Genomic DNA, 26,713 nt, shown 5'->3' with positions numbered 1-26,713 from the left:
ACTTTAATTTAAGAGACAACGCTAGAGGTGACCACGTCACGGGCAAAATCAATGTACAAGAAGAAAGTCTTCTGCGTGTTTACTAGGTTCCACCATGACAGTTTGTAGGTTGGCTTGCAATTTGCTCTTTTTGAATGCCAAAAAAATGTGTATTGAATTGGTGTATAAATTTTGATGTCATGTGAGTAAAGGGCCAGCGCTCGTTTCCGGCTAGGTTCTCATATTTACTCAACCTCCTGGCCGGTGAACTCGGGAAGGCGTTGGAGGATATCGGCCCAAGTCTCATCGCCATCGACAAGAGACTTGATGGCACGCAAAATCTCCTCTTCGCTGGCACGGACCTGCTTGGTCGTGTCACGGTCACGCAGGGTGAAGGTGTTGTCCTTGACAGACTGGAAATCAACTGTCACACCGAAGGGAGTTCCCAGCTCGTCGTTACGGGCGTAACGCTTGCCGATACTGGCAGAAGAGTCGTCGACCCGGCTGGAGACACCCATGCGGCGCAGCTTGGCGCTCAGGCTCTGAGTCAGGGGCTTGAAGGCAGCGTTGGTGGACAGAGGAACCAGCAGGACCTTGGTGGGGGCGACGGATGGGGGGAAGGAGAGAACCTGTGATTCAAGTTAGTGAATGGGACCTTGAAGCCATTGCAACGCCAATTGAAACCAAAAAGCATGCTAAACTTACACCGCGGGCCTCATCGCCGGCGCGAGACCAGTAAACGTGCTCAATCATGCTGTACATGATACGACCGATACCGAAGGACGGCTCGATGACATTGGGAGTGTACTCGCGGACATTCTCAACGCGAGTGCGCTTCTCAATTTTGATCAGGTCCTTCTCCAGCTCGACCTTGCCGGAACCGACACCCTGAATGTCAATCTCAATCTTGCCGTTCTTCTCGAGGTCCAAAGACAACTTCTCACGCAGCTCCTGGGAGAGGGCATCGATAGCCGACTCCACAGTCTTGGCGTCCTTCTTGAAGCGGGGACCAAACTTCTTCTTCTCGAGGTCAATCTGCCACTCCTCAACGCGCAGGGGCTCGGCGCGAGTCTCACGGACAACGAGAGGAGCACCGGTCTTATCCTTGTGCACAGTCAAATCGTAGGCACTGCGGTCGGCACAGCCGACACACTCAATCCAGCCATAGCTGGTCTGCAACTCAGCGTCCCAGCAGTCAGCGGCGTAGTGAGCCATCTCGTTGGCCATGTGCTGACGGAAGCGCAGCTTCTCAAAGTCAATACCGAGCTTGAGGAGGAAAGACTGAATACGGGCAAGGAAGTAACCGAGAGTCTCGTTGTCAACAAGGCCGGTCTCGACAGCCTTGCCAATAGTCATCTTCGTGGTCTTGGTGCTGCCCGACAGCTGGACATTGCGATCCAGCAGGGACATCTCGACGTCCTTGACCTCGGCGAAACGAGGGTGCTTCTTACCACCCTCGGGATCGACGTAGTGCTCGATCTCGGCCATAAGGAATTCACGCACGCGCAGAAGACCGGCGCGGGGGGAGATTTCGTTACGGAAGGACTTGCCAATGGAGGCAGAGGCGAAAGGCATGCCCTGCTGGTTGAATTCGAGCAGCTTCTGGAAGTTCAGGAACTGGCCCTGAGCGGTCTCGGGTCGGAGGTAACCAGGCATGTTGCTGCTAGGGCCAATGGAGGTCTGGAACATCAGGTTGAACGCGACGGGAGGCTCAACCTTGCCGTCAGTGGAGGGGTTTCGAATGTCGTACTTGGTGATCAGCTGCTCGAGGGCAGGGCCATCGAAGTTGTCGATCTGAGCGAGGATCTCCTCGTACTCCTTGACGAGGGCATCGTCCAGCTTGACAGCCTTAGTCTCGCCCTTGGACTTCTTCTTCTTCTTGGCTTCCTTTTCGGCGTCGACCTCGACTTTCTGGCCGCGAGCCTCCTTGTCGCCCTTCAGGCGGTTCTCCAACACCTCCTCCACCAGGTGGTCGGCGCGGAAGATCTCGCCAGTCTTGGGGTCCTTGCACATCCAGTCGGCAAACTTGTCCACGTGCCCACTGGTCTTGAGGATATCATGAGGGGTCAACATGGTGCAGTCAACCTCCAGCATATCCTCCTCGAGCACAAAGTGCTTGCGCCACAACTCGGTCATATTGGCGACCAAGGCCGTGCCGGGGGGGCCATAGTCGTACAGACCGGACACACCACCATAAATTTCGAAGGAGGGGGTATAAAACATGCGGCGGCGGAGCATCGAGTCGAGGACCAGGCGGTCGACCGACTGGCCGGTCTTGGTGGTGACGGTGGCCATCTTGGGGTTGCGATTGGACTTCTTCTGGAGCGCAGTCGAGCAGGTGAAAGTCCTGATTTGGATGGATGGAGGGGAAAGAAAAGAGCGGGGGAGGAAACGGCGCGGAAAGAATTGAGTCATCCACCAGACGAGAAGCCCGCTTTGATTGGACTTCGTGGTCACCACAGAGGGAAAATAAGATACACGAGAGAAATCTAGAAATACAAAAAAGAAAAAATGAAGAACGAATGTATCTTTCTCTCCCACTTCGTCTCTACTTCATTGCCAATGGGGCCCCTTTGCGATCAACTTTACCACGCAAAGGGGATCTGCCCGGCGCGCCTTAGCCCGGAGAATTGATGATCCGTGATAATTTATTTTATCGGCGAAGATCAGGTCGCAGATTCGACAAGTTGCGGTCTCAGAATTGTTTGACCATTTATTCTTTTTTTTTCCCTTCTCCTCCTCCTGTCTCCTTAATTTATTCGACAGAACAACTCGATCGCACCATGGGTATCAAAGGTCAAGGGCGTCCGCCACCCAACTCGGGAATGGAGGTGAAGACGGCCAACAAGCTGCGCCGGAAGATGTTGCACATCAAGCGCAAGAGAACAAAGGACGCCGAACGCCGTGCTGAGCGCTATGCATTCAAGAAGGAAGAGGCCAAGAACCCCAAGTTGAAAGAGGAGCGCCTGCGTCGCAACATTCCCCTGACTCTCGAACGGAAGCGTGTCTGGGACGACGCTGGGAGCGATGCTGAGGAGGATGGCCTGGGATTGAGTGTCGATATTGAACGAATCAAGCGGGCGAAACAGGAAGAGGAAGCGGAACTGAATCGACCTTTGGAGGAGGGCGAGGATGACAGTGACGAGGTGGACTCTGACAACGAATCGATCGACAGCATGATTGCTACAAGCGACGAAGATGAGGACAGCGAGGACGAGGAGAAAGAAGCCAGCAATGAAAAGGCGGATCGCGGACGCAACAAGTCGTCGTTGCCCACTGCTACTGAACGAGCCACCAGCCCATCGCAATCCACACGCAGTACCAACTTGAGCCTTGCCCCCGAAGCCTTGGCTGCGAAATTCCCCTCACTTTTCTCCAACGAAACTCCTCCTGCTCCCAAGATCTTGATCACAACCGCGATCAATTCGACTCTCCACAACGAAGCGGAAATCTTGACCGACTTGTTCCCGAACAGTGTCTACATTCGTCGCACCGCGCACCGATACTCGCACAAGTTCTCGATCCGGGAAATTTCCAAGTTCGCAGCCAACCGTAACTTCACCTCCGTGGTGGTTCTCCAAGAAGATCAGAAGAAGCCAAGCGGATTGATCGTCGTGCACCTGCCCGTCGGGCCAACTTTCCATTTCAGTATCAGCAACTGGGTCGAGGGTAAGCGATTGCCCGGTCATGGCCGTGCGACAGGTCATTGGCCCGAGTTGATCTTGAACAACTTCCGCACGCCACTGGGTCTGCTCACGGCACGCATGTTCCAGCAATGCTTCCCGCCACTGCCCGACTTTGAGGGCCGCCAAGTCGTGACTCTGCACAACCAACGTGACTATATCTTCGTCCGCCGCCATCGGTACGTGTTCCGCGAGAAGCGTGAGACGGAGAAAGCGGTCGTTGGCGCAGATGGACAGGAGATGAAGGGTGCCGAGGGTATTCGAACTGGCTTGCAGGAACTTGGCCCGCGTTTCACATTGAAATTGCGTCGGGTGGACAAGGGTATCCAGCGGACCAGCGGGCAGGAATGGGAGTGGAAGGGCGGTATGGAAAAGGAGCGAACAAAGTTCCAGCTATAAAGCTCTTTTCGATGTTGGTGTTTTTCCTTGTTCGATCGGAGATATGTTTCTTACTTTCCCCCCCCCCCCCCTTCTTCGGTCGATCCCCGGGGAATCATTTTTTCTTCTCTCTCTTTTGCATGGGGTTTGCGGAGTATCAAAAGCTTGATTTTACAGCTGAGTTGGATGAACTTGTACATAGAATAATGTCCTTCTGGCAAGCCTCAGCCAGTTCTCACCATCTGATTCCGCCCTAACTCCATAGATCCCTGTCATACCCCTGGCCAAGACCGATATCTCTGCCTCGTTAGATCTGATTTCGTACGTGTCCCGGACCACTCCCAATCTCGATCCGGATCCGTCTTGCATCATATCAACAAAGACCCTCGGATCGGGAAGAAAGCATTCTCTCTCTCTCTCTCGGTGTAGCCACGTTTAAAGTGGATTCAAGGAAATAAAAATAAAAATTCTCGGTACCCGAATTGATTCCAACGCGTGTTAGTGAGTATATCGCGGTGAATTTAACATGTATATTCATTCCATTAGATCTCACCAACTGAATAGCCGCTCTTCGTTTAAAGTCAACAACTCCAGGTCGAGAATGGTGATTTTGTGGTTTCAGCTCAGCAGCAGCCTGGGTATGCGTATACCTGGGCATGCACATGATCGTTGGAGGGCCCAGGATGTAGAAATGAACAGATCAATACCTATCACTGGTCTTACTCGATGCAGATCTGACAAAACACTGGAAATCTGACATAGTAGCCCAGGTAGCTCAGCATGTGGACTACCTAAGGCTTGGAAAAAAATATTCTACCTGCGTGCGTGCTTTAGGCACATCGATTCCGAGATTTGTCACTTTGTCTTTTATCCGTTTGATTTTGATGATTCAAATTATCCCATTTGACAAAAGTCCTTACCCAGGTAGTGGCCGGGCAGAGTTTGTCAGCCGATAACCTTGACAGCGCGGCGACTCCGTTAAAATCACAAAGTCCGGATGACTCTTTCCAGTTGAAGGAAGCAATTTGTCCCCTAGATCGACAGGGAAAATGGGCAGTGGTGTAGTTGCTAAGTTAATTGATGTGAAGGTTTCTCAAGTATACAAGTATACGCATTGATCAGTCTCGCTGATCTCTATGATAATCCTTATTTTGGATTTTATACTAGAAGTAGGTAATCTCTTCCTAAAGAGGTAAAGATCCACCGACGGGGGCTGACGATCCCTGCGTATCATAATCTTTATCTTATCGCCCGAGTCACGAGATGATCTCCCCGTTCCTGATCCAGATAGTTGGTCAATCCGTCATACTTTTTTTTTTCCAAGCTTTGCCTAGCGCAGCCCCGGTTCAGGGACTCAACATTGAACTCTACGCGGACCTTGTCGCGTCCCTTGCTATAATTGCTCGAAATATCTGGCAGGATAGAAGCACGCATCAATAGCGAGAGTGATTCCAGATCGCATTTGTTTTGCCCCTTCTGTCTCGTCTCATTTCCTCTGCTGCGCATTCTATAAAGTTTGTATACACCCTTTGCGCCTCGGCCGCAGTATATACACCCGATCTTTGTCGCCGACTACAACGAAGCCCCCAATCCCCCCCCCCCCCCCCCCCCAACATACTCCTCCTCCTCATCCTCCCTCGACATTCATTCAACAGACCGAATCACCACCGCCATCGCACCAATACACCGGGCCGTACATACATGAATCTATCCCACCCACCCATCCTCTCGCCCGACACTCAAATCGAACCCAACATTCCCCTCCAACCCAAAATCAATCCACTACCACCATCAACAACAACTACCACAACCATGACTTCTCCCCACCCACCCCAACGCCTCCTCTACATCGCCTCCATCGGCAATCCCGCCCCCTACCGAACAACCCGCCACAGCGCCGGCCACATCCTCCTCGACTCGCTCACCCCCCATCTCCGCGCCCGCATGAACCCCACCACGTCCCCCCTCTACACCACCTTCTACAGCCCCTCTCTCATGAACATCTCCGGGCCCAAAGTCGTCAAAACGATGCAAAAATGGCTCGCGGGCCGAGACACCCTCGCGCTCGATCTTCCCCCCCGCACCACCGGCGTCGGATACCCCGCTACACTGGTTCTTCTGCACGACGAGCTCGAAGCACCATTGGGCAAAGTGCGTGTGAAGCGCGGCGGGCCCGAGAGTGCGAGTCTAAGAGGACATCGGGGGCTGATTAGTGTGTTGGAGACGTTGAAGGGGAAAGGGTTGTTTCCGGCCAAGTCCAAGTCGGGTGCGAATGGGGGGTCGGGACGGGGGATGGTGACGGGTGCGATGAAGCGTGGATCGAAGGAGGATGGGTTACCGAGGGACTTGGATGTGTTGAGAGTGGGAATTGGGATTGGGAGACCTGCGGGGAGGGAAAAGGATGCAGTGGCGGATTATGTGTTGAGGGAGATGGAAGGGAGGGAATTGGATGCGGTGGCGAGGGCGGCGGAAAGTGTGGTGGACGTTTTGGAGGAGGAGATGTTCCGAGTCGGTTGATTACTTGATCTATCAATCTTGTTTTTCTTTTTCCGGTTTCTGTTGGACATCCGTTTGTTCTGTTTTGACTAGATCTCGAGCCTGGAGAGATCCATTCGTTGGCTGGTCGAGTGCGTGTTTTGACTGTTTCCTTATTAGACAATTTGTGCTATAAAACCAGCGAATACCCAACACATTGCGCAGCGAGATCATTACGGAAGCATTCATTTTGTTAGCCTCATGATTTGGGACTTTTTTTTCGACGCATTTGATATTGCGCGGATCTGAATTGACCTGAAAAAAAAAGAGAATCTCAATGGAACATGAGCCGTTGTTGTTACAAAAAAGAACATTGGAGAAAGCAATCAAGTTCGTACGCAGAACCGCAAGATGGTATGATGTTCGGGTGGCAGAAGAACTCGTCGCGTGAGACGCCATGGATTATCGTCACGGTGGTAACACGATCAAACGTTGCATAAATGAGATCACTCAAACTTCGAGTACAGAAATCCCCACCAGCCTTGGAGACGAGGACATGAGATGATCAGAAGTTGAAACAAGAAACGAAGACAAAAGAGAGAAAAAAAAAAGGGTCGACTGAAAGGCTTCCAAAAGCCCCGTCTATTATGCAAATTATAGGTAACTCCCCCCCTCCGAAGTACACAACTTGCTCAAACAGTGCCGGCAATGCTCAATTCCCGAATCTCCTGCAAGACCTCCTCGACCCGGTTATCCAGGTCACCCCGGGCATACTGATCTCTCGTCTCTGCGTCCAGGTACTGTTGCACTTGCGCCATCCGTGAGTATGCCTCGGCACAGAACCGCAGTTGAATCTTGACCAAGGCTTCGAAACTCGGATCCAGGTAGGGGACACGGAGATCGATGAGCTGCGGGAGCTCTCGGTGAACAGTTGTTCGTTCAGCTGTTCATAGGCTTGTTTGGCGAGCTCGGTTTCGCGCTCGGTCCGGGGCAGCTTGGACGCATCCTTATCGGGCTTTTCCACCAGGCGCTTGACCTTGGCACGCATGGCGTCGTAGTCGAGCAGCTTGTGATTACGCTTCTTGATACATTCGTTGACGTCGGGGAAGTAGGCGCAGAAGCGGGAGATGGGATCGAGAACGGTTGTCCTGAAATTTGGCCAGTGTTAGCTTGTTGCCCCGTTTCCGTCTTTCTCTTTTCTCTCTTTATTCTCCCGTCAATCGCTCAATTAGACAAGTAAAGAAACATACCGATAAGGGCCATCCAGGGCCTTGATCGTCTCCGCATCAAGATCTTCCACAGCTTGTCTGTAGCTTCGACTCACACCGTCACGAGTACCGGCATCGCCATAGAAGGCGTCAATAGTCTCCGCAATGCGCATCTGAGAGGCAGTCATAGCTACAATAGGCCAAAAAAAAAAACAGAGTCAGTATCCCCCGACTATGATCAGGTGCTTTACGCTTGCCAACGCACCTCGCAATGAATCCAAGTACCCCTTAGCCTCTTTTTGCAGCCGAGTGGCCGCAGCCTCCATTGTCCGGTATCGACTATTTGTTGAAACATCTCGATCAGCGACCATGTCCATCCATCGTAGAAGGGTTCTATCCCCCTTCCCCAACTCGCCTGACGCTCACGGCAGGACGATGACTTACCGCTCCTCGATTTCATAGTCTCGGTCATTTGTCCGTTCGACGTGCCCTAAGGGAATTCCAAAGTCATGAATTAGTATCTGGGAATGAGAGAGCTCAAAAACAGCAATCGTCTTGATAATCGCTGAGCGTTTCCTCTGTGCGGCGCGGAGCCTTCCGAGCAAGTCTCATTCCGCAAAGCTTCCTTTGCGGGGTAGTCTTTCCCCCGTCACGTACCCGTCTTCATCATCACCTGCGTTGTTGCGCGGTTGACATTTTTCTTGAATCCTGCGTGTCCATGACCTCGTCAGCACTTTGGTCGATGGTATTGGTTCGATCGCGACCATGTTTTGATGAGCCTTTGGCGGGGAAGGTGAAACAATACCTGCCCACGACATGGCGACAGCTTCAGGAAATGCCCTAGGGAGAATGAAACAATGGGAGTCAAGAGATGCGAGTCGATTGAGGTGACTATGGGGTGTCTGTATGTGTTCAGTACCCGGGATCTCTGATCGAGAGCAGTAACTGGCGCGGTAGCCCTTGCGACGGTGGAAATTAGAAGAAGAGAATGTGGTTGGTGCCTGTTCGATCCAGTTTCCCACCCACGTCAGTTCGGTCGCAGCGTGGAGGGCAAGTTGTCTGCCTTACGGCGGGCTGTGGCTGTGCCCCGTCCGTTTCGGCCCCCGGTTGCCCGTGGACCTGCTTAGTCAGAGGAGTCGGATCGAGCGGTTACGTCATCAGAGGCTGAAAGCGGGAATGGTCGGGCGCGGCTGGATTGTACCTGGATTAACTACTGTCTCGAGAAGATGGTGTGGAATGATCATGTTCGCTATGAAATTTGAGGGATGTCGAACAATACAGAATATCGAGATTGATTTGTGCGCACATGAGAGAACTATACTCATCCAGTCACCTCGGACCAGGGATAAGGGCAACTTATGGTCATGCATGAGCCGTATGAGCTGCCCTGAGAGCTAACGTCCCCCATCTTGTCCTGGCTCGGGATTCTGACACTCGAACCACAGGGCGCAGGCTTCACGTGCACGTGCACGTGTGGAGTCCAAACTGCAACGATAGATCGCCAATGCCGACTGCTTCTACGGGATTGCAGGGACGTTCCGTCGAACGGGCTTTCCCACACTACCGCTTGTAGATCTACTCGAGTGAACACGGTCGTCGACCAACACATGAACTGATTTGATTTGAATTACCGCACAAGAAACAGTAAAATCATATGTACAACAGAGCACCCGATTCCTTTCCTGATGGAAACGTTTAATAGTCGTCATCACGCTTCTTCTCCCGACGCTCAGCGCCACGCTCCTGCAGAGAGCTGTTGTTCAACAAGTCACCAGCCTTCTCCAGGACCTTTCCAAGGGTGCTGTCACCGCCTCGGTTGGAAGAGTTGTTGTTTCGGCCCGACGAACCGTAGGAGTTGTCGTTGTCGTTGTCGTACGAGGATCCACCGTACGAGTCATTCTTGGAGGAGCCGTAGGAGTCGTTGTTGGAAGATCCGTAAGAGTCATTGTTGGAGGAACCGTAGGAGTCGTTGTTGGAGCTACCGTAGGTGTCCTTCTTGTTGGACGAACCGTAGGAGTCATTGTTGGAGCTACCGTAGGAGTCGTTGTTGGAGGAACCGTAGGAGTCCTTCTTGTTGGAGGAACCGTAGGAGTCATTGTTGGAGGAACCGTAGGAGTCGTTGTTGGAGCTACCGTAGGTGTCCTTCTTGTTGGAGGAACCGTAGGAGTCGTTGTTGGAGGAACCGTAGGAGTCGTTGTTGGAGCTACCGTAGGTGTCCTTCTTGTTGGAAGACCCGTAAGAGTCATTGTTGGAGGAACCGTAGGAATCGTTGTTGGAGCTACCGTAGGTGTCCTTCTTGTTGGAAGACTCGGTAAGAGTCATGTTGGAGGAACCGTAGGAATCATTGTTGGAGCTGCCGTAGGTGTCCTTCTTGTTGGAGCTTCCGTACGAGTCGTTGTTGTTGTTCGAGGAAGAACCGTAGGAGTCGTTGTTGGAGCTTCCGTAAGAGCCACTGTTCTTGTTGGAGCTACCATACGAGTCACTCTTGTTGGAGGAGCCGTAGGAGTCGTTGTTGTTGTTCGAGGAAGAACCGTAGGAGTCATTGTTGCGTCCAGACGATCCGTAAGAATCATTATTGGAGCTGCCATACGAGTCGCTGTTGTTGTTGGAAGATCCGTACGAGTCGTTGTTGCGGCCCGAGGAACCATACGAATCATTGTTAGACGAGCCGTAGGAGTCGTTACCTCCCGAGCCGTAGGAGCGCTGAGCAAGGAATTAGCGAGGGCAGTCCAGGTCGAGTCAGGAGGAACGAGGAAGGAGTCGGCAAAGGAGGAGAGAGGGTGTACACTTACGTCGTTGTCGTTGTAAGACATGATGGATAGCAGGAGGAGTGTCAATTTGTGGTGTGAGGAGAAAAAAAAAGAGAAGATGGTTCTAGAGACACGCTCCTGGTGTGGGGGATGAGCTATTTAAGCTTTCCATCGTTCATACTACGAGATGAGATGCCTCCGCTAGCACGATGGTGGAGGGAGGGGGAAAGGGCATGACCGAGTGGCCAAGCCACCAGAGCTCGTAGAGAGCGGGCTGGACCGGTGACGAGGGGCAATGGGTCTCGGATACGATGGTCTGGTATGATCCGGTACAGGGGTATCATCATCAGTGTTATGGTCCCATGTACATGGCATGTACTACGATACCTTAAAGTCCGAACTGGCGTCCAGTCAATGGCGTGCTTGGGTGTTTCTCGCCGGTGTTGTTGCCCCTCTCCGACTCCTTTTTGAGTTTACCGCGCAGTCGTTCATAGGTGGAGTCAAGGTGTCCAGTGCAACCGATCGCCGTCGGATCCAGCTGAGGTGAAGAGGAAGGATAACACCCATATCAACCACAATCACGACACCGGTCAGCACTCGAACACCGAGAAGGGAGAAGGGGATCTCAGAGCCAACGCTCAGTGCCTCTTCTTCTCCCCCAAGTCCCCCTCGTTGGCATCTAGACCCTCCACGACCAGTGCGGCATAGAGATGGCCACCTTGGTGCCAAGCTCTGGATGCGATATTGGGGCCTGCCGCCTGGTAGCTAAACATCGATTGAGTTCTCGTCATCATTGGGCAATGGGATTAACCAGATGGACTATGCGGGGTCTTGGCTCTTTTCCGTTCCGGATGAAGTGCTGAGAGTCTCGCCGCTTGGGCTCACTGAGGAGATCGAGACACCAGGTCGAGTCTCCCTTTGAGCCCAGTCTGAGATGTACTCTGGTGCATCTGACCTCCAGCGCTCCTGTAGAAGCGGCCGCATCTCAGATCGCAAAGTCTCGCCTAGTCGGGAGAGTGACCTCCCAGTACAGGACTCCTCCCCAAGTCATCTCGCCTACTGTGATGCACAGGACGATTGTCCCTTTCCATAAACCCATGGTACATGCTATACCCACCCCACCACCCCACTTGACCTCCGAACTATTTGAATGCTGCGCCCGATGGGGGAGCCATCGTCACTTATTGTGAGAAGCAGAAAAAAAAAGGACCGCACTGCAATATGTCTCCGATGCCAGTGTAGATCCTGGTGACTGAGGACAGGATACGCCTGAAAACCATCCATACTGTCCTACCGTAGCTTTCTACCAGACTCTCTCTCTCTTCACCGAGCTCGACCTGCGCATCGCGGGGGAAGACCGTATGCGTCCTGATGTCATCCTGTGAACCACCTTGCACCAAAGCTTGTCCCTCGGCTATGACCGATCAGGGTCAGATCGCCGACAACCTCACCGGGGGCGGATTACCCAACAGAGCGACTTACATGGGAGCAACATGTCATCATCCACGTCGATATAGCTGACACCCATCTCCTGTGTATAGAGGCAATGACCGATAATGTGGCGCTGACGGGTCAAAAAGAGGGGGAAAGGGGGGGCCGTGGACAGAGATGGTCCTCGCCACGCTGATATCTAGCTCAGAGCCACCAGGACGCCACTCTGTCAAGTGTCAAACGCACCTTGGCAAGGACGGATCTGGACTGACTTTGAAAGGTAGAAATGGGATTACGTGAACCCCGCCTGCCAGATTGATCCTTGTTGTTGCCTTGTTGTTTCGATGGTCAGGGGGCTCAAATCCTTCGTGATATCTGGTACGTACGGAGGACAGACAAGACAAACGCCCAAAGATCCCAAAAACACAATGTCGATCCTTGCGCGCAGCGAACGAATCACCGGGTAGAATCTAAGCACAGCATCGACCCCCGCCATGCATGGAAGAATTCTTGTCCGAGATCCGGGGATGGGTTCACAGGTTCGGTATCAGCTTGCCAAACATACTCCCCTCGGCTCCTTTGGCCCAGTTCGAGACCAGTGGCGATTTTCATCAGTCATCTGCAAAGGGGAGACTTCAGTCCTCACCAGAAATACTGACCATAAGCTACTAGTAACTAGCCAGTGTTACTATTCACTCACCAAGTCCCACTTTTGCCACGAACCAACACCGCACGTGGTGTGGATTTCACCCCCTGGATTCGTTCAGGAGACACATGGCTGCAGCGTGCAGCGTGCAGCGTGCACAGTCATGTACGGTATTGACCTACCCGGCCGATACTCCGACCTGAGCTGCATCCCTAAACTGGACCAAGTGGAGAAGCTCAGCCGCACTCAGCCACAGTGTGGAGTTCAGCCACAATTTGTACGGCCTCGTGACTACTATCGGAGGACCGGAGTTGAAGCGTCAACAACCCCACGATGCCCATTCTTGAGTTTGTTACACGATCGACCAGCTGAGTATTCTAAAACCTTTATGGTTTGAATTGACCAGTACTGTTTTAAAAATCAAAATCCCGCATCGTTTACCAGCCCCGATTCAAAGGGCTGCAATACATAATGACTTTGTCGAGACATTTCTGATACTTGGTCTACGTGAACGAACAAAGAAAAAAGTCGAAGAGAAGGTCGCCGAGAAATTACAGTTTTCTTTTCTTCCAAGATCTGACTCGATGGATTCAATATCGAACAGATGTGCAATCTCTCGACGAGCACCCTGCGGTGACGCTTTTGTCGGTTCCACTCTTGCTTGAGCGATCCTGGACGCAAACAAGACTGAGACTATACCTTGCCCTCCGTCATTGAGGATTCCGAATTGATACCGCAGCTTCGAGTAGGGCACATCTTTGAGGAATACCAAATCCTGGCTAAACAGACAGAGTGAATCAATGACGAGACTCAGATGAAGAGACCCTCTTCGAGGCCTATCGGCATACACACAGGCCGTTGTCTATTAGTGACTCTCAGACGGGCAGTCGAGACTTGCTGATTGGCTTGGGTGCAGTTGTCATCAGAGATACACCTTTTATCCAATCTACCGAGTCATTTGATATACGAAAAAGCATTTTATCGGGTAACAGAAGTACCCGGATCAAAGGAGAGTCGAGGGATGGCATTCGTACGAAATTCTCGGTCGTGCTTTTTTTCACTCACAACATTCAACATGAAAGAGAGGCACAGATACCGGATGGGAAAATGAAAAACAAGCAAAACGTTAATAAAAACCGAAATGAGCCACTCACCATCCCTGATCCAAAAAATTCCTCGTGGAAAGAAGAAGAAAAAAGGGAAACTGCTATCGCAACGCGAACGCATCACCTAATCAAAAGGCGAGATATCCCCCAACTTATCGAATAAATCCTTTGGAGCGTCATCGTCGTCACTCCCACGAGGATTCTTAAACGGAACAAAGTTCTTTGCTGCAATCTTCGCCTTGGCAACATCTACCCCCAGCTCCTCAAACAAATACTCCAAGTTTCGATGTTGTCGAATTGCACGACCGATATGGACCAACGCAATATGACCGAGTTGCGGCGCGATCTCTTCGTCGTACCTCTCCAGTAGAAATTTCAGATCCCAAAAGTCAGAGAAACTGCATCGATCCCCCGCGGCTGCAAGTGAAGCCTTGAACAAATCTACTGGGGTGTGGAAGTTGACTGTACCTGAACCGCATGTTTCACCAATGACTTCACGCTGCTTGGGCCGGACGTATTTCGGTCGAAAGCGTGGGCGTGAGCGAGAACCGGAATTGATCGAGCAAAAGATACGAAGGGGGACGGGGTCATTCTCGTTGTCCAGATCCGTCCATTCGAGGTCAAGGTAGTCGTCTCGACCTTTGGGGGTGAATACAACGAGACCGACGTTGTGATCGACTGCATGGATGACTTGCGATTGCGAGGCGATTGCAATGCAATCGATTCTTTTCGTCTCACGATCTTCGCATAGTTGAGTCATGGCGAGGCCTCCAATAACTGCGTAGTTGATGTCTGCTGCGCAGAGACAGAGGTCCATCGTGATGGCAGCGTCGTTGAAGCGGGCAATCTCCATGTTGAAGGTGAGGACTAGATCTGAACAACGTAAAATTCAAAGAAGCGAGCGCCAAGCCTGTAAATTTCAAATGGATTTTCGGAGTAAAAATGGAGATTCTGGAGACTTTTATAGGCCAGGAGATGGCTGTGAATGAATAGTTCAGTCTTCCCCGTCTACAGGAGACAATTGGCCTTTCGAACGTTCACTCGAGCCAAATCGCCGACACCACGGGCTCCATAGTACATCACATTGACGGACAAGAATAAAATTCATGATCTGAATACCCTGGAGCCTGGCTTTGAAGTATTGTGAGTTTGAAGCTTGTTCAGAGCAACTCGCACTCCACTAGCTGTTCGCCGGGACTCGGCCTCGGAGGAGATTTCTTTGTTGATTTTCCAACATATCAGGGATTCATTATTTCATCTTCTCCCTTGGTTTAGACAGTTTCTCCACAGACTCGAACAATGATTCACCGTGAGATGCCTCAGCCTGAGACATCTTTGACCTAGAAGACAGCCGTTCGCCAAGAAACAAAGATTCGGCTTTGTCATCTCTTCTCACAGTAACGATGATGAATGGGAAACCGAATCGACCTGGAAATATACACAAAGATTGCTAGAACAATCTTGAGTCAACTCAGGGGTTTCATTGTGATATATCATTATGACTATCCGGAGAAATGGTCTCGAATACCCTACTACGATTAGACTGAATCACTGGCATCATATCCTGAATTCGTGAATATTTAACGATTCACCTACAGGGTTCAATTTGGATGGCGAGAAGCGATTGCGCTGCCGAGTTGCGGCTGTCCGTTTACAAGATCCCTTTCAAGATATATACTTTGTTTGTGCTCATCGAATTACAACAATATGTATCCACTTATGAAATATTTTCTTCTTAGTATCTATTATAACCCTATATTCTAAGCTTCTTCCATTTACAAAGTCGAGCTCCACCTATCAACCCTACAAGCAATCCTTGCCTTGCCGTGGAGTCACACCAAAAATGTACAAGTAGCAAATTCATACCAGAGTTCTCATCTGGCGACTGCCTATTCCAAGTTGATATCAGTCTCCCACTTGATAATAGCTCTTTCGCAAAAGAAATTATCTACATCTCACTCAATCCTACAGTGAACATGTCCCGGATAGTCTATGCTTGATTAAAACGGAGCTAATAGAATTTCAGCGTTCATCGATATCAAGTTCTCTTTCTACGCGCATCAAACTTTGTATGCTGTACAAGAAAAAGCGGGAGATCATCTTCAGCTAGATGGGAACTAAACTCTGGCTTGAATGCGTTGCTTTCTAGGGGAAATATATACTGTGTATCCGCGCTCTTGGTGGTTTACAGCAGGGGAAGGAGTCTTTGAGCCTCTATGGGTACATGCAAAGCGAGGCTTCTTCCGAAAGGGCAGATTGAAAAGTCTTATTTTAATGTGACGATATGCTCCCATATAGAGCTAAATCTAGGTCAATCTGCGTGTAAATGTGCTTGCATCTGTCAATAAAAGTCTGTACGCTGGTCCAGCATCCTGGGAAATCTACGCAGATTGAATCTGTAGTCACTATGATCGAAATCAGAAATATGCTCGTCGGTTTCACATCCAAGTGTAGCAAGCCATATTATTCCTTACAAGGTTTATCTCGTTGCAGATCTAGATATCTTTCAGTATTGGTTTTTCCTTGTAAACACCGTATCATTCGATAACTGTAAACTCGCGATATCAACTGTAGCTTATCCACATTCGGTATTTGGTATATATAGATCAGGTAATGTGCTTAATGGATAGAGTGAGATATACCATTACTACCCACCTCTTTCCAGCCAACAATATCTCCTTTCATACTCGGAAAGACATCAAACACCTACAAAAGACATGAAAGACCAGTTCACCCAAAAATCAGGTAGGCCTAGACAACCTCCATATACCACCCGTTCTCAAGTAGGATTGGGCTATCGCAATGACCTCGCCCCGTCCATATACAATCGAACATATCCAAGTACCACCACTAACGAGGTATAACAGTAGCAACATGACCAAAAAACCATGTACATGCAGGACCATAAGGCCCACCTATGCTCAAGTAAAATAGACACCCCAAAGAAAAAAAAGAACGACCTACTAGTTCATATCGACGAACTTCATGTCACACCTACCCCCACCCACCTCCACCCCACGCCTACATTACACAGCATACATGAGTACCTTACTAAAGCCTCCACCTAAAAGTCTGGTGGAGATACCCTAGACTCGGCGCCTAGCTCGAACCTTTACCCCCCCCTCCCCCCCCACCCTCTCTCTCTCTCTCTCTCTCTCTCTACTGCCAAGCAAACTAATGCTGAACAATGATACCTATATTGATAGAGTATCCATCCGCGAGTGCCAAGACTCGGATATCAGAGCAAAAAAGAATGTAGATGCCTAGCGCTGGGTCCTAGTCTTGAAGCCTCTCCCCCCCAAAAGCTCGGCAGAGGTACCTAGTGAGGTCTAGAATCTAGGCTAGATAGCGAGTTCGGAGAGTCGGTCAACATTTTGAGTCAGGTGTGGAGGCTCGAATGAAGGTCTTGGGATGGTTTCTGGTTTGAACTGAGTCTGGGCAGTCGTGTGGCTTTTTTTTTCGTCTTCATATGTTATTAACCCGTTTGGTACTGTGGCACTGTGGCATACAATGGAAGGTAGTAGGACCGATGGGTTTTAGATCCACTTTGTTTGATACTTTACCTTGGTATTTCCTTTTGTACTTTTAGAAAATGATCAGGATGTGAATTGGTTGAGTATTGTAGGGAGCGGTGAATAAGGTAGATCAAGGATTTACCTATACTTAGCATCTGTATGTACCTGAATTTTGTTATTGTTCCATCTACAGTATCTATTATAGGTAGATTGAAACTTGATGAACAAATTGTACTAATAAAAATTCAAACCTGCATATACGCTGTGTATGTATCGATTGTTTGTTACTTGATTCTGTAGTACAAACTTTGTACTATACAGCAATATGCTATACAGCCGATCTGCTACTGCAAAGCAAATCACATGAGCCTGTCGCGCATAACCAGGGCTACACCGAGGCTTATCGCAAATGAGGCTTGTAGGGCTGATCTTACTAGTCGTTTTACATCCCTGCCTAAAGCATGGTTCGTCGAATCTTTATTGTATAACACCTCTTATCCCTATGTACAGCCGTAGAATGTGGTAGCCTATCGATCTCCACATGGACCTCTCCTAGTCTCTTAGAAGGTCATAGGCTGGTTTTGAACCTCAGATCCCGAGTCCTCCCGTCCAAGGTTAACCCTTCCGTTGGCACGAGGTCATCCTTGATCGACTATGCTTTTTGCAGTACTGCTCCCGTCCGCGCGGTGCAGTCAAAGTTCTTGTCTAGATTGGTAGGTCATACAGGAGACTGGGACATCCCGTTTGCGAGCTGGGGTGAACTAGCGAGGTATCAGTAGCAATTACCTGGGTGCTCACGGTACATATTCTTATGACTTGAAACCAACTCCGTATGCTCATGGGGCCATTTACAGTGTGCGCTGCTTTGACTTGATTTAGCCATCATTGATACGATATCCATTTGTCCCGAGCGCAGGTGTACTATATACAGGGAAGATCGTGTACAGCGAGTGCCGTCGAGCTGTACATACGTAGCAATGGAATGGAAGGGGTCAGTCCCGTCCCATCAACTCTGGCAACGTGAGCGTTTGCCCTTGAAAAGTCGAGTATACCTTCATGAATACACCGACTTACTCCCGGACCGTTGAAACAAGATGAAAGAAGCAGAGGCTCAAAACATCAATTGGATCGCGGGCTCTTGTCCAAAAGCCGGCCTTGAGAAACTAAAAAAAAGAACCAAACTCCCTGCTGAATATCAATACTGAAAGAACTCGCTGCTCACACGCAAGTAAAAACCAAAACCAGTTGGTGAATCGATACACTAAAAGAAAGAAAGGGGGAAAAACAAAAAGAGGATAGAGAATGTGCTATCAGTGGTGAACTTAAAAGAAGCATCCCCCGACGAGAAAGTAGAATAGTAATAGTCATAAAAGCAGAAGGGAAAAAAAGAAAAGTCATGAGTCTTCGTTGCATTGTCGTGTGGAAATCCATGGCAAAGCTCCAGTCCAACTCCAAAAGCGAGAGGGGGCGAGAGAGAGAAAAAAAAGAAGAATCCTAAAAGTAATAAACATGAACATGAAAGGTGGACATCATATGCAGAGTCCCATCAAAAACCAGAGGGGGAGAAAAATCACACAGGCACTTCTATTGCTGAAAGAAGGGTAAAACATAAGGACATCAAGGCCAAGTGCACCAAGCAGGGAAAAAGATCAAGTCGCAGGCCCCCAAAGCGATCGAACCACAAGAACGCAACCAATAGAACACCATTCCGGAATGGGGAAGAATACAACTTATATCCAGACGATCCAAAGGGGAGTTCAAAAAGACGTCGATCATATCATCATGCCAAGATAAGAGGAGGAACGGGAGAGAGGGAAAAGGGGGAGTGGAGTGAAAGGGGAGGGGAGAGTTATCGAGGGGACAACGATTAAAAATGATAATGGTTTCATCATTCTTAATGAGGGTACAACCTGCCTGAGTGGGACAGCTAAGGTGGAATACCAGAGAACAAAAGGACAACTCTTGAGCAAGCTCCAAATCCTTGTCCTCGTCCTCATCCACCCGCCCACTGCAGCTACCCGTCATCCCGAAAGCCACGACCCCATCGAAATCACAGGCCCATTCCATACCTCACTCAGCCTGAGAGGTGCTCAGGGTTCTCTTTTGGTTTTTTTTTTTTGCTTTTGGGAAGGGGGCGGAGTCTCCCTAGAACCCTTCCTCACCAGCCTTGCACAGCTTTATTTGGCGGACCCACTCAGACTTGAGTACTTGTGAGGCGTTGATGCGGCGAGATGGATTGGGATCCAAGATGGAGTATATAACATTTCGACAACGAGCCTAAACCAGGGGAAGAAGAGCGGAGAGTCAGTATAACGGTTCCACCCGGTGGATGGGATCTGCATGCTATGAGCAACGGAGATGCTTACCCGATGCAATGTCTCAATTGGTGCATAACCATCTTCATGCTTTCGACCCTCCAGGTAGCGCTGGTAGAATTCATCTTCGTCCTTGTTCGCCACCCGCCACAGGTGTCGACCGGTTCTCATAGCCATGTAGATCACACCGGTGGCCCAGAGATCGACGGCGCGGGGGTCGAACTCCTTCTCGATGTATTCTTCGGGGGCGATATATGGGGCGGAGCCGCACAGGCCGGCGGTCATGTGAGCTTCTTTCTCCCATGCCATACGGAAGCACTCGCCGTTGCCAAAGTCGGTGATCTTCAAGGCACCGTGTGTAGTAAGCAGCAGATTCTCGGGCTTCAGGTCGCGATGCGCAACACCCATCTCGTGCATATACTCGACGCCGCGCATCAACTGCTTGAAGAAACAGTCGGCTTCCGCGACTTCCAGCTTGCCGGCGGCCAGGATCAGTGTGTACAGATCGCCACCTGCACAGTATTCCATGACTTCACAGTAATCACCCTTGGCGTCTTGCAGCAGATCGAGCGTGTGAATGACATTGGGGTGGCGGAGGGATGAGGAGATGCAGAACTCCGAAGTGAGGCGCTTTTGATATCGCTTGGCGGTCTCCTGGGGTCGGCGACGGAACTCCTTGACGGCGTAGAGTTGTTCGCATTTTGAGTCCGTTGGGTCGACCTTGTGGGAGATTCGGACAATACCAAAGGCTCCTCGACCCACGACTTCCTGGCACTTGCCGTACTTGTCGACCAGGGAAGCGGTCGCGTTCGGTCCGCACTTCTTGTCAGACGCCAGCTTGTCACGTTCACTCTTGAACTGGTCAATCCAGGTCGACATCAAAGACAACTGCTGCTCATCCGCGTGCTCCTCGCCCTTCTTTCTGCCTCCGCCAAGCATGTCTCGTAGGAGATCGGTGAGTTTCTCCTGGCGACGGGCACTGCGAAGGTGGTGAACGTGGGAGCCGGTTCCATCGGATAGCGCCTCGAATCGTTTGTGTGGCTGAGCGCCGTCTTTCTGGTCTTTGGTACTGGCGGGTTTCTTCTTCTGGCCATCAATGGGCTCATTCTTTAATGAGGGCTGACGAGAAGGAGCGCGAGAGGAAGGCTGTGAGTTTGCGCGGGATGAGGGTTTGGAAGTGGGTTTTTCTTTGTTCTGCGGCTGGATGCTCTCAGTGCTGCTGTCGGAAAGATCACGATTGGGATCATGGTCCCGGGTCAAGGCATGTTTGCCCGAGCTGGAGAACATGCGAGACAGACGAGAGGCCATGCCCCCTCTCGAAGAAGCTTTAGTACTGGGAGTAGCCGTGTGGGCCGATGGGGCCGGCGAGGCCGGCGCAGCCGACGGAGGTTGCATATCCCCGTTCGGGGGGAAATGTTCATGCCCGCCAGGGCTCGGGTTACCGAAGGATCTGCATCTCGAGAGTCGTTTGAATGTTGAGAAGCTGCGGCGGAGGAAACTGCGGACGGAACAGGGGAGAGAGAAAGCGGAGTCATGTGCGGTGGATCTTCGGAGGGAGTGGAAGAAAAGAGGGAAAAAAGAGGAAGAAGTGGGCAGTAGAGGGGACGTGGTGAAGAAAGTTCACAGCAACGACCACGTTGATAAGATGAAAAGGGGAAGGGAGAAAGATGTGTGAAGAAGCAAGCTACGCCTGCACGAAGCTAGAAGCTGCTGAACTGCAACCAGAATCGCTCGTGAGACCTCGCTGTTTTCTTGTAGAGGGAGAAGAGAGGAGGAGGTGTTGGGTCGAGGTCCACGGGAAAAAAAGGTGGTGTGAGTCGCCTGTGGCAGCCTGAGGCAAGTCAAGTGTGTACAAGTGACGAAAGCGACTTTGCAGGCAACCAAGGTTGTACTACTAGCTGAGTCAAATCGGTCCGGAAAACCAGCACAACCCAGGAAAATCCAGGTGGATTGTCCAAATCACAAGACAATGAAAGGGAAGGTTGATTGTGCTAAAGAATTCTTCCAAGGGGAAAATGGCCCAAGGGAGGAGAGAAAAGGAGGAAGAGTGGAAGCAATGGGGGGAGGTGGCCGACAAGATGAATAAAAACTGGCGATACTTACGACAGTGCCAGCGGAACAAGTAGGGGGGGGGGAGAGATTTCGACGTGAAACCGATTTACCGCGGGAGAAAAAGCACACAGTATCGTTTAATTCATTACTCTGGTATAGGGGTCAAACGATGTAATATTTAGGAGGGAAACGTGATCCGAGGTTGTTTAGGGAATCATTGGTGATTTTGATTTTTGGGGGATTTTTTTTCCTGCTCTTTTTTTTTTTCAAATTTCCATTTTCTCGTTCCCACCCGGGTGGAATGCATGAACATTATTAAGGCTGAGGAAAGCAGCCGTGACCGCGACCACGACTCCCTAGAATGTGCTAGGACGTGGGAGTGGGAGTGCAGGTAGAAAGTACTTGGAAGGCCATGCATGAGCCACACGAGTTGTGTGGGGAACCTGCGCGTGCTTGGTGGATGGGGTCCTTGCCCGCCAAAGTACTCGATACACCGAACCAGATCGGAGGAAATCGAGACGGCGTAGGCTGAGTCGGATTCCCGAGGTCAGCGAGTGGCAGGACTCACCAATCAAGTAATCAGTCATCAACCCATTACTGATCAGGGCCTTCTGGTAACGATGCCCCCTCTGTGTATGTCAAGTGTATGGCAAAAGTTACCTTACTGGCATACTCAAGCATTACCACTTGACAGTACCGTCCCAGATAGGCTTGGTAGTTTTGCGCAACCGCTGCACCACTCGCTTGTCCAGCGTTGGCGTTCTTCTTCATTTCCTCCTGGGGCCGCTGTCAGTTCCATCTCGCCTCGCATGTCAGAGAGCCCTGGATTTCCAATATGGTCTTATTAATTGTCATCTGCCACTGAGCAGATCCCGCCCGATCATCTCACCCCCCGCCCCTCTCATCCACCCTCACAGCCTCCTTGCTTGGACATGACCTAATCTCGCCGCTTGGTGAACCACCTCAGTTGTGATTGCCACCACCACTGACTGTTCGAAGAGATTCTTTCCAGACGGCATTTTGGTCAGCCATCAGATCGGCCATTTGCACGAGAAGCGCCGTTGATGCTCGATCTTCATGATGAGTATGCATATTGTAAAACAATTTTGTTGGAGCCGATGCTATCCTGCGACCATGTCTTAATCCGGATGCGACATCTTTCCTGGCTTGACAAGTACCGAGCAACCTCCAGTATGCATGGATCTGATGATCATGAGTGGTGATTGACGAGCATGATGTACTCCTTGCCCACCGCTCAAGAGGATGTCCTCGGCTGCTTCCGTAGTCAAGTATAGCCGCCGCTCACCATCCCTGGCCTGGCGTTTCCGGCACTCCGTGGTTCGCATTGACCTCGATATACGTATTATCACCATGTTCCCGAATATAGCCTTTTGACACCGTCATCAGATCCTTGAGAATTGTACAGGGAATGCATCTGGTTCACTATTACCGTGTAGTGCGGGCGGAATTACAGCGTCTCTTTGCAGGCACACCACGAAAAGGTGTCAAAACGTGAATTCGGCTGAAAGAGGGGGAGCCCTTGAAAGCCAGGTACACCAGTAACGAGGGCCGAATAATACCGATGTACCAACCAGTAGGCTTACGAGAACGAGTGCACGATACCAAGTGCGGTACAAGCAAGCATTAACCAAAAAAAAGAATTCCTCGTCAGTTCCAGCAGCATTGCGGTGGACTCTGGACAAGATGGATAGTCGGAGACCGAGAGCAGGACGAAGGAGGAGCGGGGAGATGAGAAACCAGTTGACGATGCAGACTGTCGGTTCCGTCGGAGTCCCTCTCTACGTCGAGGACGTATACTGTAATGTGAACGGCAGTCCCGGTACTCTCTGCAACTAGTTAATCTTCGGCTAGTGCTGCCATGTACTCTGTACCTACCACCTGGCAACCATATGGACTCCATGGAGACTTGGCTGGTACAGTGAGCCATTTGTCTTCTTCTATCAGAAAGGATCAGAAAGGAACGCGCTGCACACTGCGTAGTCTTCGCTATGAAACTCCTTCGCAGCAGTGCTCTTCTAAGCCGGGGGGAAAACAAACACCGCCGGTGTGTTGTACCATCATCAAGCCCATTCCCTTTTTGTGCCTACCACCTGGCATCTCATACTGTGTCATCCTACTCTTGACTGCATCCACTGATGAGGTATCTTCTAACCGGTGGCAGTGGAGCTCCCGAGGATGGGAGTCTGGTACTTACATCAGCACCACCAGCAGCCCTACATTTTCCATACCCACCAAAGAGCCAAGCACTCAACGATGCGGGCCCGTGCCTTTTTCTTACGTTGCCTCTGCAATTCTGAACGTTGATGGACAGGTTCCTTGATGACGTCCCCACAACTGCACGGTTCCTATATGTAGACTCACTCCAGTCGTAGCACAGCGCGCCTCTTTCCCGTCAGATATGCCCCTGGTCCTCGGCCCCCAAGTCCTGCGGGCCTTAAAATTGATGACCGCATATTCAGATATGACGATGAGCCGCGAGTGACTGAATTGGTTACAAAATTTCATCAATATCCATATTTCCCATGTTCATTTGAGGGGACGGGTTGGAGTTGCTGTGAGCAGAGCTCCCGACTTCTTGTGGACTGGGGAGGGCGGGGCCCATTCCAGTGACGTCGTTTCCCAAAACCTTGAAGTAACCGTGTTGATAACGTCAAGATTCCATGAAATCCGGCAGATGACAAATATCATCATACCATCAAGATCCAGCAGTGGATACTAGATGTAAGTGGATCGTGTGATACGGTTCTCTGAGAACCTGCTTCGACTTGCAATGTGTGTCCCAAATTTCTTGGGAGGGTGGTTGCTTGCCTTTCTCCAGTGCTGCTTTTTCTGAAACATGATACTTGAGTCAACCCGCCACGATTTGGATGCCGAGCATATGGCCCGGACATTAGTGAGGCTGTGCACGGCGCCTGCATTCTCGCACGGCGGAGTTGTGATTCGATCGCAGCCCCGCCTTGCCAGGATGAGCCAGTGCCTCGGGTACATCTTGTGGCGTCGACAGGGACACTTGTCCTGTGCTGGTCAAGTACTCCGATGAGGGGGTGGTGCATTGAGCATACATGGAAACTCCGTCCTATATCGCACTTGGTGCCCGGGAATACAGTTTGGTCGAGAGAGCAAATAGGTGAACGGTGCGATCGCTCTCATGAATAGTGTACAGCTCTTGATGGGGTTGGCAAGAGAAACAGTCAATATCATTGATTGTCATTTGAGGACGCGTTCCAACCTCCTTAACACTGAACATGTAGCGCATTCATTGCTCGGTCGATAGCTTTGCCTATCAGACGTGTCTGACTTAAAACAGATCTGACAGAACACCGTGTGATCCACCAGTCTATGTAAATCCCTCGTGGCCAACGCTTGGAAGAGTCGATAAATTCGAGTTCAGATTCAAAGCCCACATGGCATGTACTCATACTTTACCACGAGCTCCCCCCTATCAGATGAGGTTTTAAATCTCAATGCTGGAAATACCCAGGTACTTGCCAAAGCAAAATCACAATATCAAAATTAACGATCCGCCCCAATACTTGTTCAAAAGTGACGAGACATATCTACCGCAACTGCACATGCTTATCGGCCATTCGCTCTTGCTCAAATCCCTCATTATAAAGGAGGGGGTTACACAGCCCCCGCCAAAAATCATGACGGATCAGCCGCCAAGACATCGCGATCGCCAACCCTTCGAGAGTAGCTGTCTTCCGCTTAGAGAAGGTGTAATATGACGGATATTCTGTCAGATCACAAAGCAGAGGAGGAAATAAAAAGAACTACGTACTGATTTCCAACAAGGACACCAGGACTCTGGGCCGACGCAAGCCATTCCCAGCTTTTCAAGGCCTAGGTGGATCATAATGCAGATGCAGCCTCGTTTTCAAGTTCATTGCCCTGCGGCCTATGAAAATAGGGTTGCCGTGGTCGAAAAGGGTCTACAGTTGGCGCCAGAGAGTGGACATCATTTGACTATCTGGGTCTGCTCGGATGAATGAGGAAAGAAGCACAGTCCACGCAGAGGAGGCGACATTACAGACCTGGAAGATGATCGCTTGCTAGGAACGGGTGATGTGACCGATATCCACCTGGTAACTCTACGCGTTAATAATCGTTTCCAATCAGCATTTAAGGCTCAAGCGGTTCTTTCCGTTTTCATGATCATTTTCATTCTTATTATTTTATCATGACGATCATCGTGTATTCACCATGCACGCCGCCTTTCTGTATCTTGACTTCATAAGTCATCATTTCCATATCCCAGATTTGCATGATATGCGAACAGAGCGCTACCTACCTTACTATCCATTTACACAGGTCAGGTGGTAGGATAGGTATCGCACATGAGCCGAGTCTGGTCTCACCTGATCGGATCCCACGAGAAGGATTCAATCTCGAATTTCTAACATAGAAAAACAAAAAGAATGCATCATACAGCCTATGACCTGACCATGCTGAAACAATCATATCGTGCCCCGAGACTCCGACTAGGTACCTGGCCACGACTAAACTCTTCACCCCACGTCGGGATCCCCATTTCGGTGTTTAGACTGGTCCAAATAGGATATGTGCATAAGCGGTGAAAGTCATTTGTCCATGTAACCGTTGAACCTACTGGCCCTTTTCTGATCATTTATTTTTTTCCAGTGCGGCGATCAGCGGAGTAAAACAGATCTCCTCTTTCTCTCAGATACGACACTGGTCATGGCACGCTGACAGCTCAACCTAAGGAGTTCTACTAGGCTACTGCGAATCACATTTTTTGCCCTTCCAAGGACGTCTCGGATGATGCGCGTTGAATAGATCGTGGCTCCGGGGTGGGTGTAGTGGTTCTGTTCAGTCCAAAAATGCAATGCATTCCCTTTGAAAGGGTAAATTGAACAGGGATCTTTTCGATTTCGTCTACATAGGGCCAGGAATACCCGGATAAACGGTGTGCCGGCTCCTTATCACACGAATTGGGGAGAGAGGTGGGTGGGGAAAACGCTCTCACATGAGGAATATACCGGTCGTGATGACCACCCAGTTCAACTCAAAGAATCTCGAACCAAAATATTTCGAGATGATTCTTGAATTGATGCCTCGTTGTCTCATTTCGAGGCGAGACGGTAGGAACTGAGCCCTATTGTGGTGCCTGGTTGATTCAGTTTGGATGTGCCG

General features: G+C 50.4%; 10 protein-coding genes across 10 annotated transcripts; 3 read left to right on the top strand and 7 right to left on the bottom strand.

The window, feature by feature from the left end:
• Window positions 1-224: 224 nt before the first annotated feature.
• On the bottom strand, window positions 225-2,274 carry POX_e06301 (putative glycine--tRNA ligase; the record flags this gene model as incomplete). Its single annotated transcript, XM_050115124.1, has 2 exons — window positions 225-608; window positions 685-2,274. 2 exons carry the CDS (start codon window positions 2,272-2,274, stop codon window positions 225-227), a joined length of 1,974 nt encoding a protein of 657 aa, XP_049967584.1.
• Window positions 2,275-2,762: 488 nt separating this feature from the next.
• POX_e06300 (Brix domain-containing protein) lies at window positions 2,763-4,061 on the top strand (the record flags this gene model as incomplete). Its single annotated transcript, XM_050115123.1, has 1 exon — window positions 2,763-4,061. One exon carries the CDS (start codon window positions 2,763-2,765, stop codon window positions 4,059-4,061), a length of 1,299 nt encoding a protein of 432 aa, XP_049967583.1.
• Window positions 4,062-5,852: 1,791 nt separating this feature from the next.
• Window positions 5,853-6,557, top strand: POX_e06299 (uncharacterized protein; the record flags this gene model as incomplete). The annotated part of the gene is made up of 1 exon (XM_050115122.1): window positions 5,853-6,557. One exon carries the CDS (start codon window positions 5,853-5,855, stop codon window positions 6,555-6,557), a length of 705 nt encoding a protein of 234 aa, XP_049967582.1.
• Window positions 6,558-7,207: 650 nt separating this feature from the next.
• POX_e06298 (Protein hob3) lies at window positions 7,208-8,541 on the bottom strand (the record flags this gene model as incomplete). Its single annotated transcript, XM_050115121.1, has 6 exons — window positions 7,208-7,315; window positions 7,390-7,663; window positions 7,766-7,913; window positions 7,989-8,062; window positions 8,168-8,317; window positions 8,381-8,541. The coding sequence occupies 6 exons, from the start codon at window positions 8,539-8,541 to the stop codon at window positions 7,208-7,210; spliced, it is 915 nt and encodes a 304-aa protein (XP_049967581.1).
• Window positions 8,542-9,418: 877 nt separating this feature from the next.
• POX_e06297 (Stress protein DDR48) lies at window positions 9,419-10,536 on the bottom strand (the record flags this gene model as incomplete). Its single annotated transcript, XM_050115120.1, has 2 exons — window positions 9,419-10,426; window positions 10,516-10,536. The coding sequence occupies 2 exons, from the start codon at window positions 10,534-10,536 to the stop codon at window positions 9,419-9,421; spliced, it is 1,029 nt and encodes a 342-aa protein (XP_049967580.1).
• A 756-nt stretch (window positions 10,537-11,292) lies between these two features.
• On the bottom strand, window positions 11,293-12,001 carry POX_e06296 (uncharacterized protein; the record flags this gene model as incomplete). Its single annotated transcript, XM_050115119.1, has 3 exons — window positions 11,293-11,477; window positions 11,768-11,887; window positions 11,956-12,001. The coding sequence occupies 3 exons, from the start codon at window positions 11,999-12,001 to the stop codon at window positions 11,293-11,295; spliced, it is 351 nt and encodes a 116-aa protein (XP_049967579.1).
• A 1,779-nt stretch (window positions 12,002-13,780) lies between these two features.
• POX_e06294 (uncharacterized protein) lies at window positions 13,781-14,509 on the bottom strand (the record flags this gene model as incomplete). The annotated part of the gene is made up of 1 exon (XM_050115118.1): window positions 13,781-14,509. One exon carries the CDS (start codon window positions 14,507-14,509, stop codon window positions 13,781-13,783), a length of 729 nt encoding a protein of 242 aa, XP_049967578.1.
• A 1,864-nt stretch (window positions 14,510-16,373) lies between these two features.
• Window positions 16,374-16,520, top strand: POX_e06293 (uncharacterized protein; the record flags this gene model as incomplete). The annotated part of the gene is made up of 1 exon (XM_050115117.1): window positions 16,374-16,520. One exon carries the CDS (start codon window positions 16,374-16,376, stop codon window positions 16,518-16,520), a length of 147 nt encoding a protein of 48 aa, XP_049967577.1.
• A 2,828-nt stretch (window positions 16,521-19,348) lies between these two features.
• Window positions 19,349-20,881, bottom strand: POX_e06292 (Serine/threonine-protein kinase hal4; the record flags this gene model as incomplete). Its single annotated transcript, XM_050115116.1, has 1 exon — window positions 19,349-20,881. The coding sequence occupies one exon, from the start codon at window positions 20,879-20,881 to the stop codon at window positions 19,349-19,351; it is 1,533 nt and encodes a 510-aa protein (XP_049967576.1).
• A 1,251-nt stretch (window positions 20,882-22,132) lies between these two features.
• POX_e06291 (uncharacterized protein) lies at window positions 22,133-22,630 on the bottom strand (the record flags this gene model as incomplete). Its single annotated transcript, XM_050115115.1, has 2 exons — window positions 22,133-22,315; window positions 22,529-22,630. The coding sequence occupies 2 exons, from the start codon at window positions 22,628-22,630 to the stop codon at window positions 22,133-22,135; spliced, it is 285 nt and encodes a 94-aa protein (XP_049967575.1).
• Window positions 22,631-26,713: the final 4,083 nt, after the last annotated feature.

Source organism: Penicillium oxalicum, chromosome V (genome assembly GCF_001723175.1).
Source record: "Penicillium oxalicum strain HP7-1 chromosome V, whole genome shotgun sequence".
NCBI lineage: Eukaryota > Fungi > Ascomycota > Eurotiomycetes > Eurotiales > Aspergillaceae > Penicillium > Penicillium oxalicum.
Note: the sequence above shows the minus strand (reverse complement) of the source record. Positions and strands in the feature narration are given on the sequence as shown.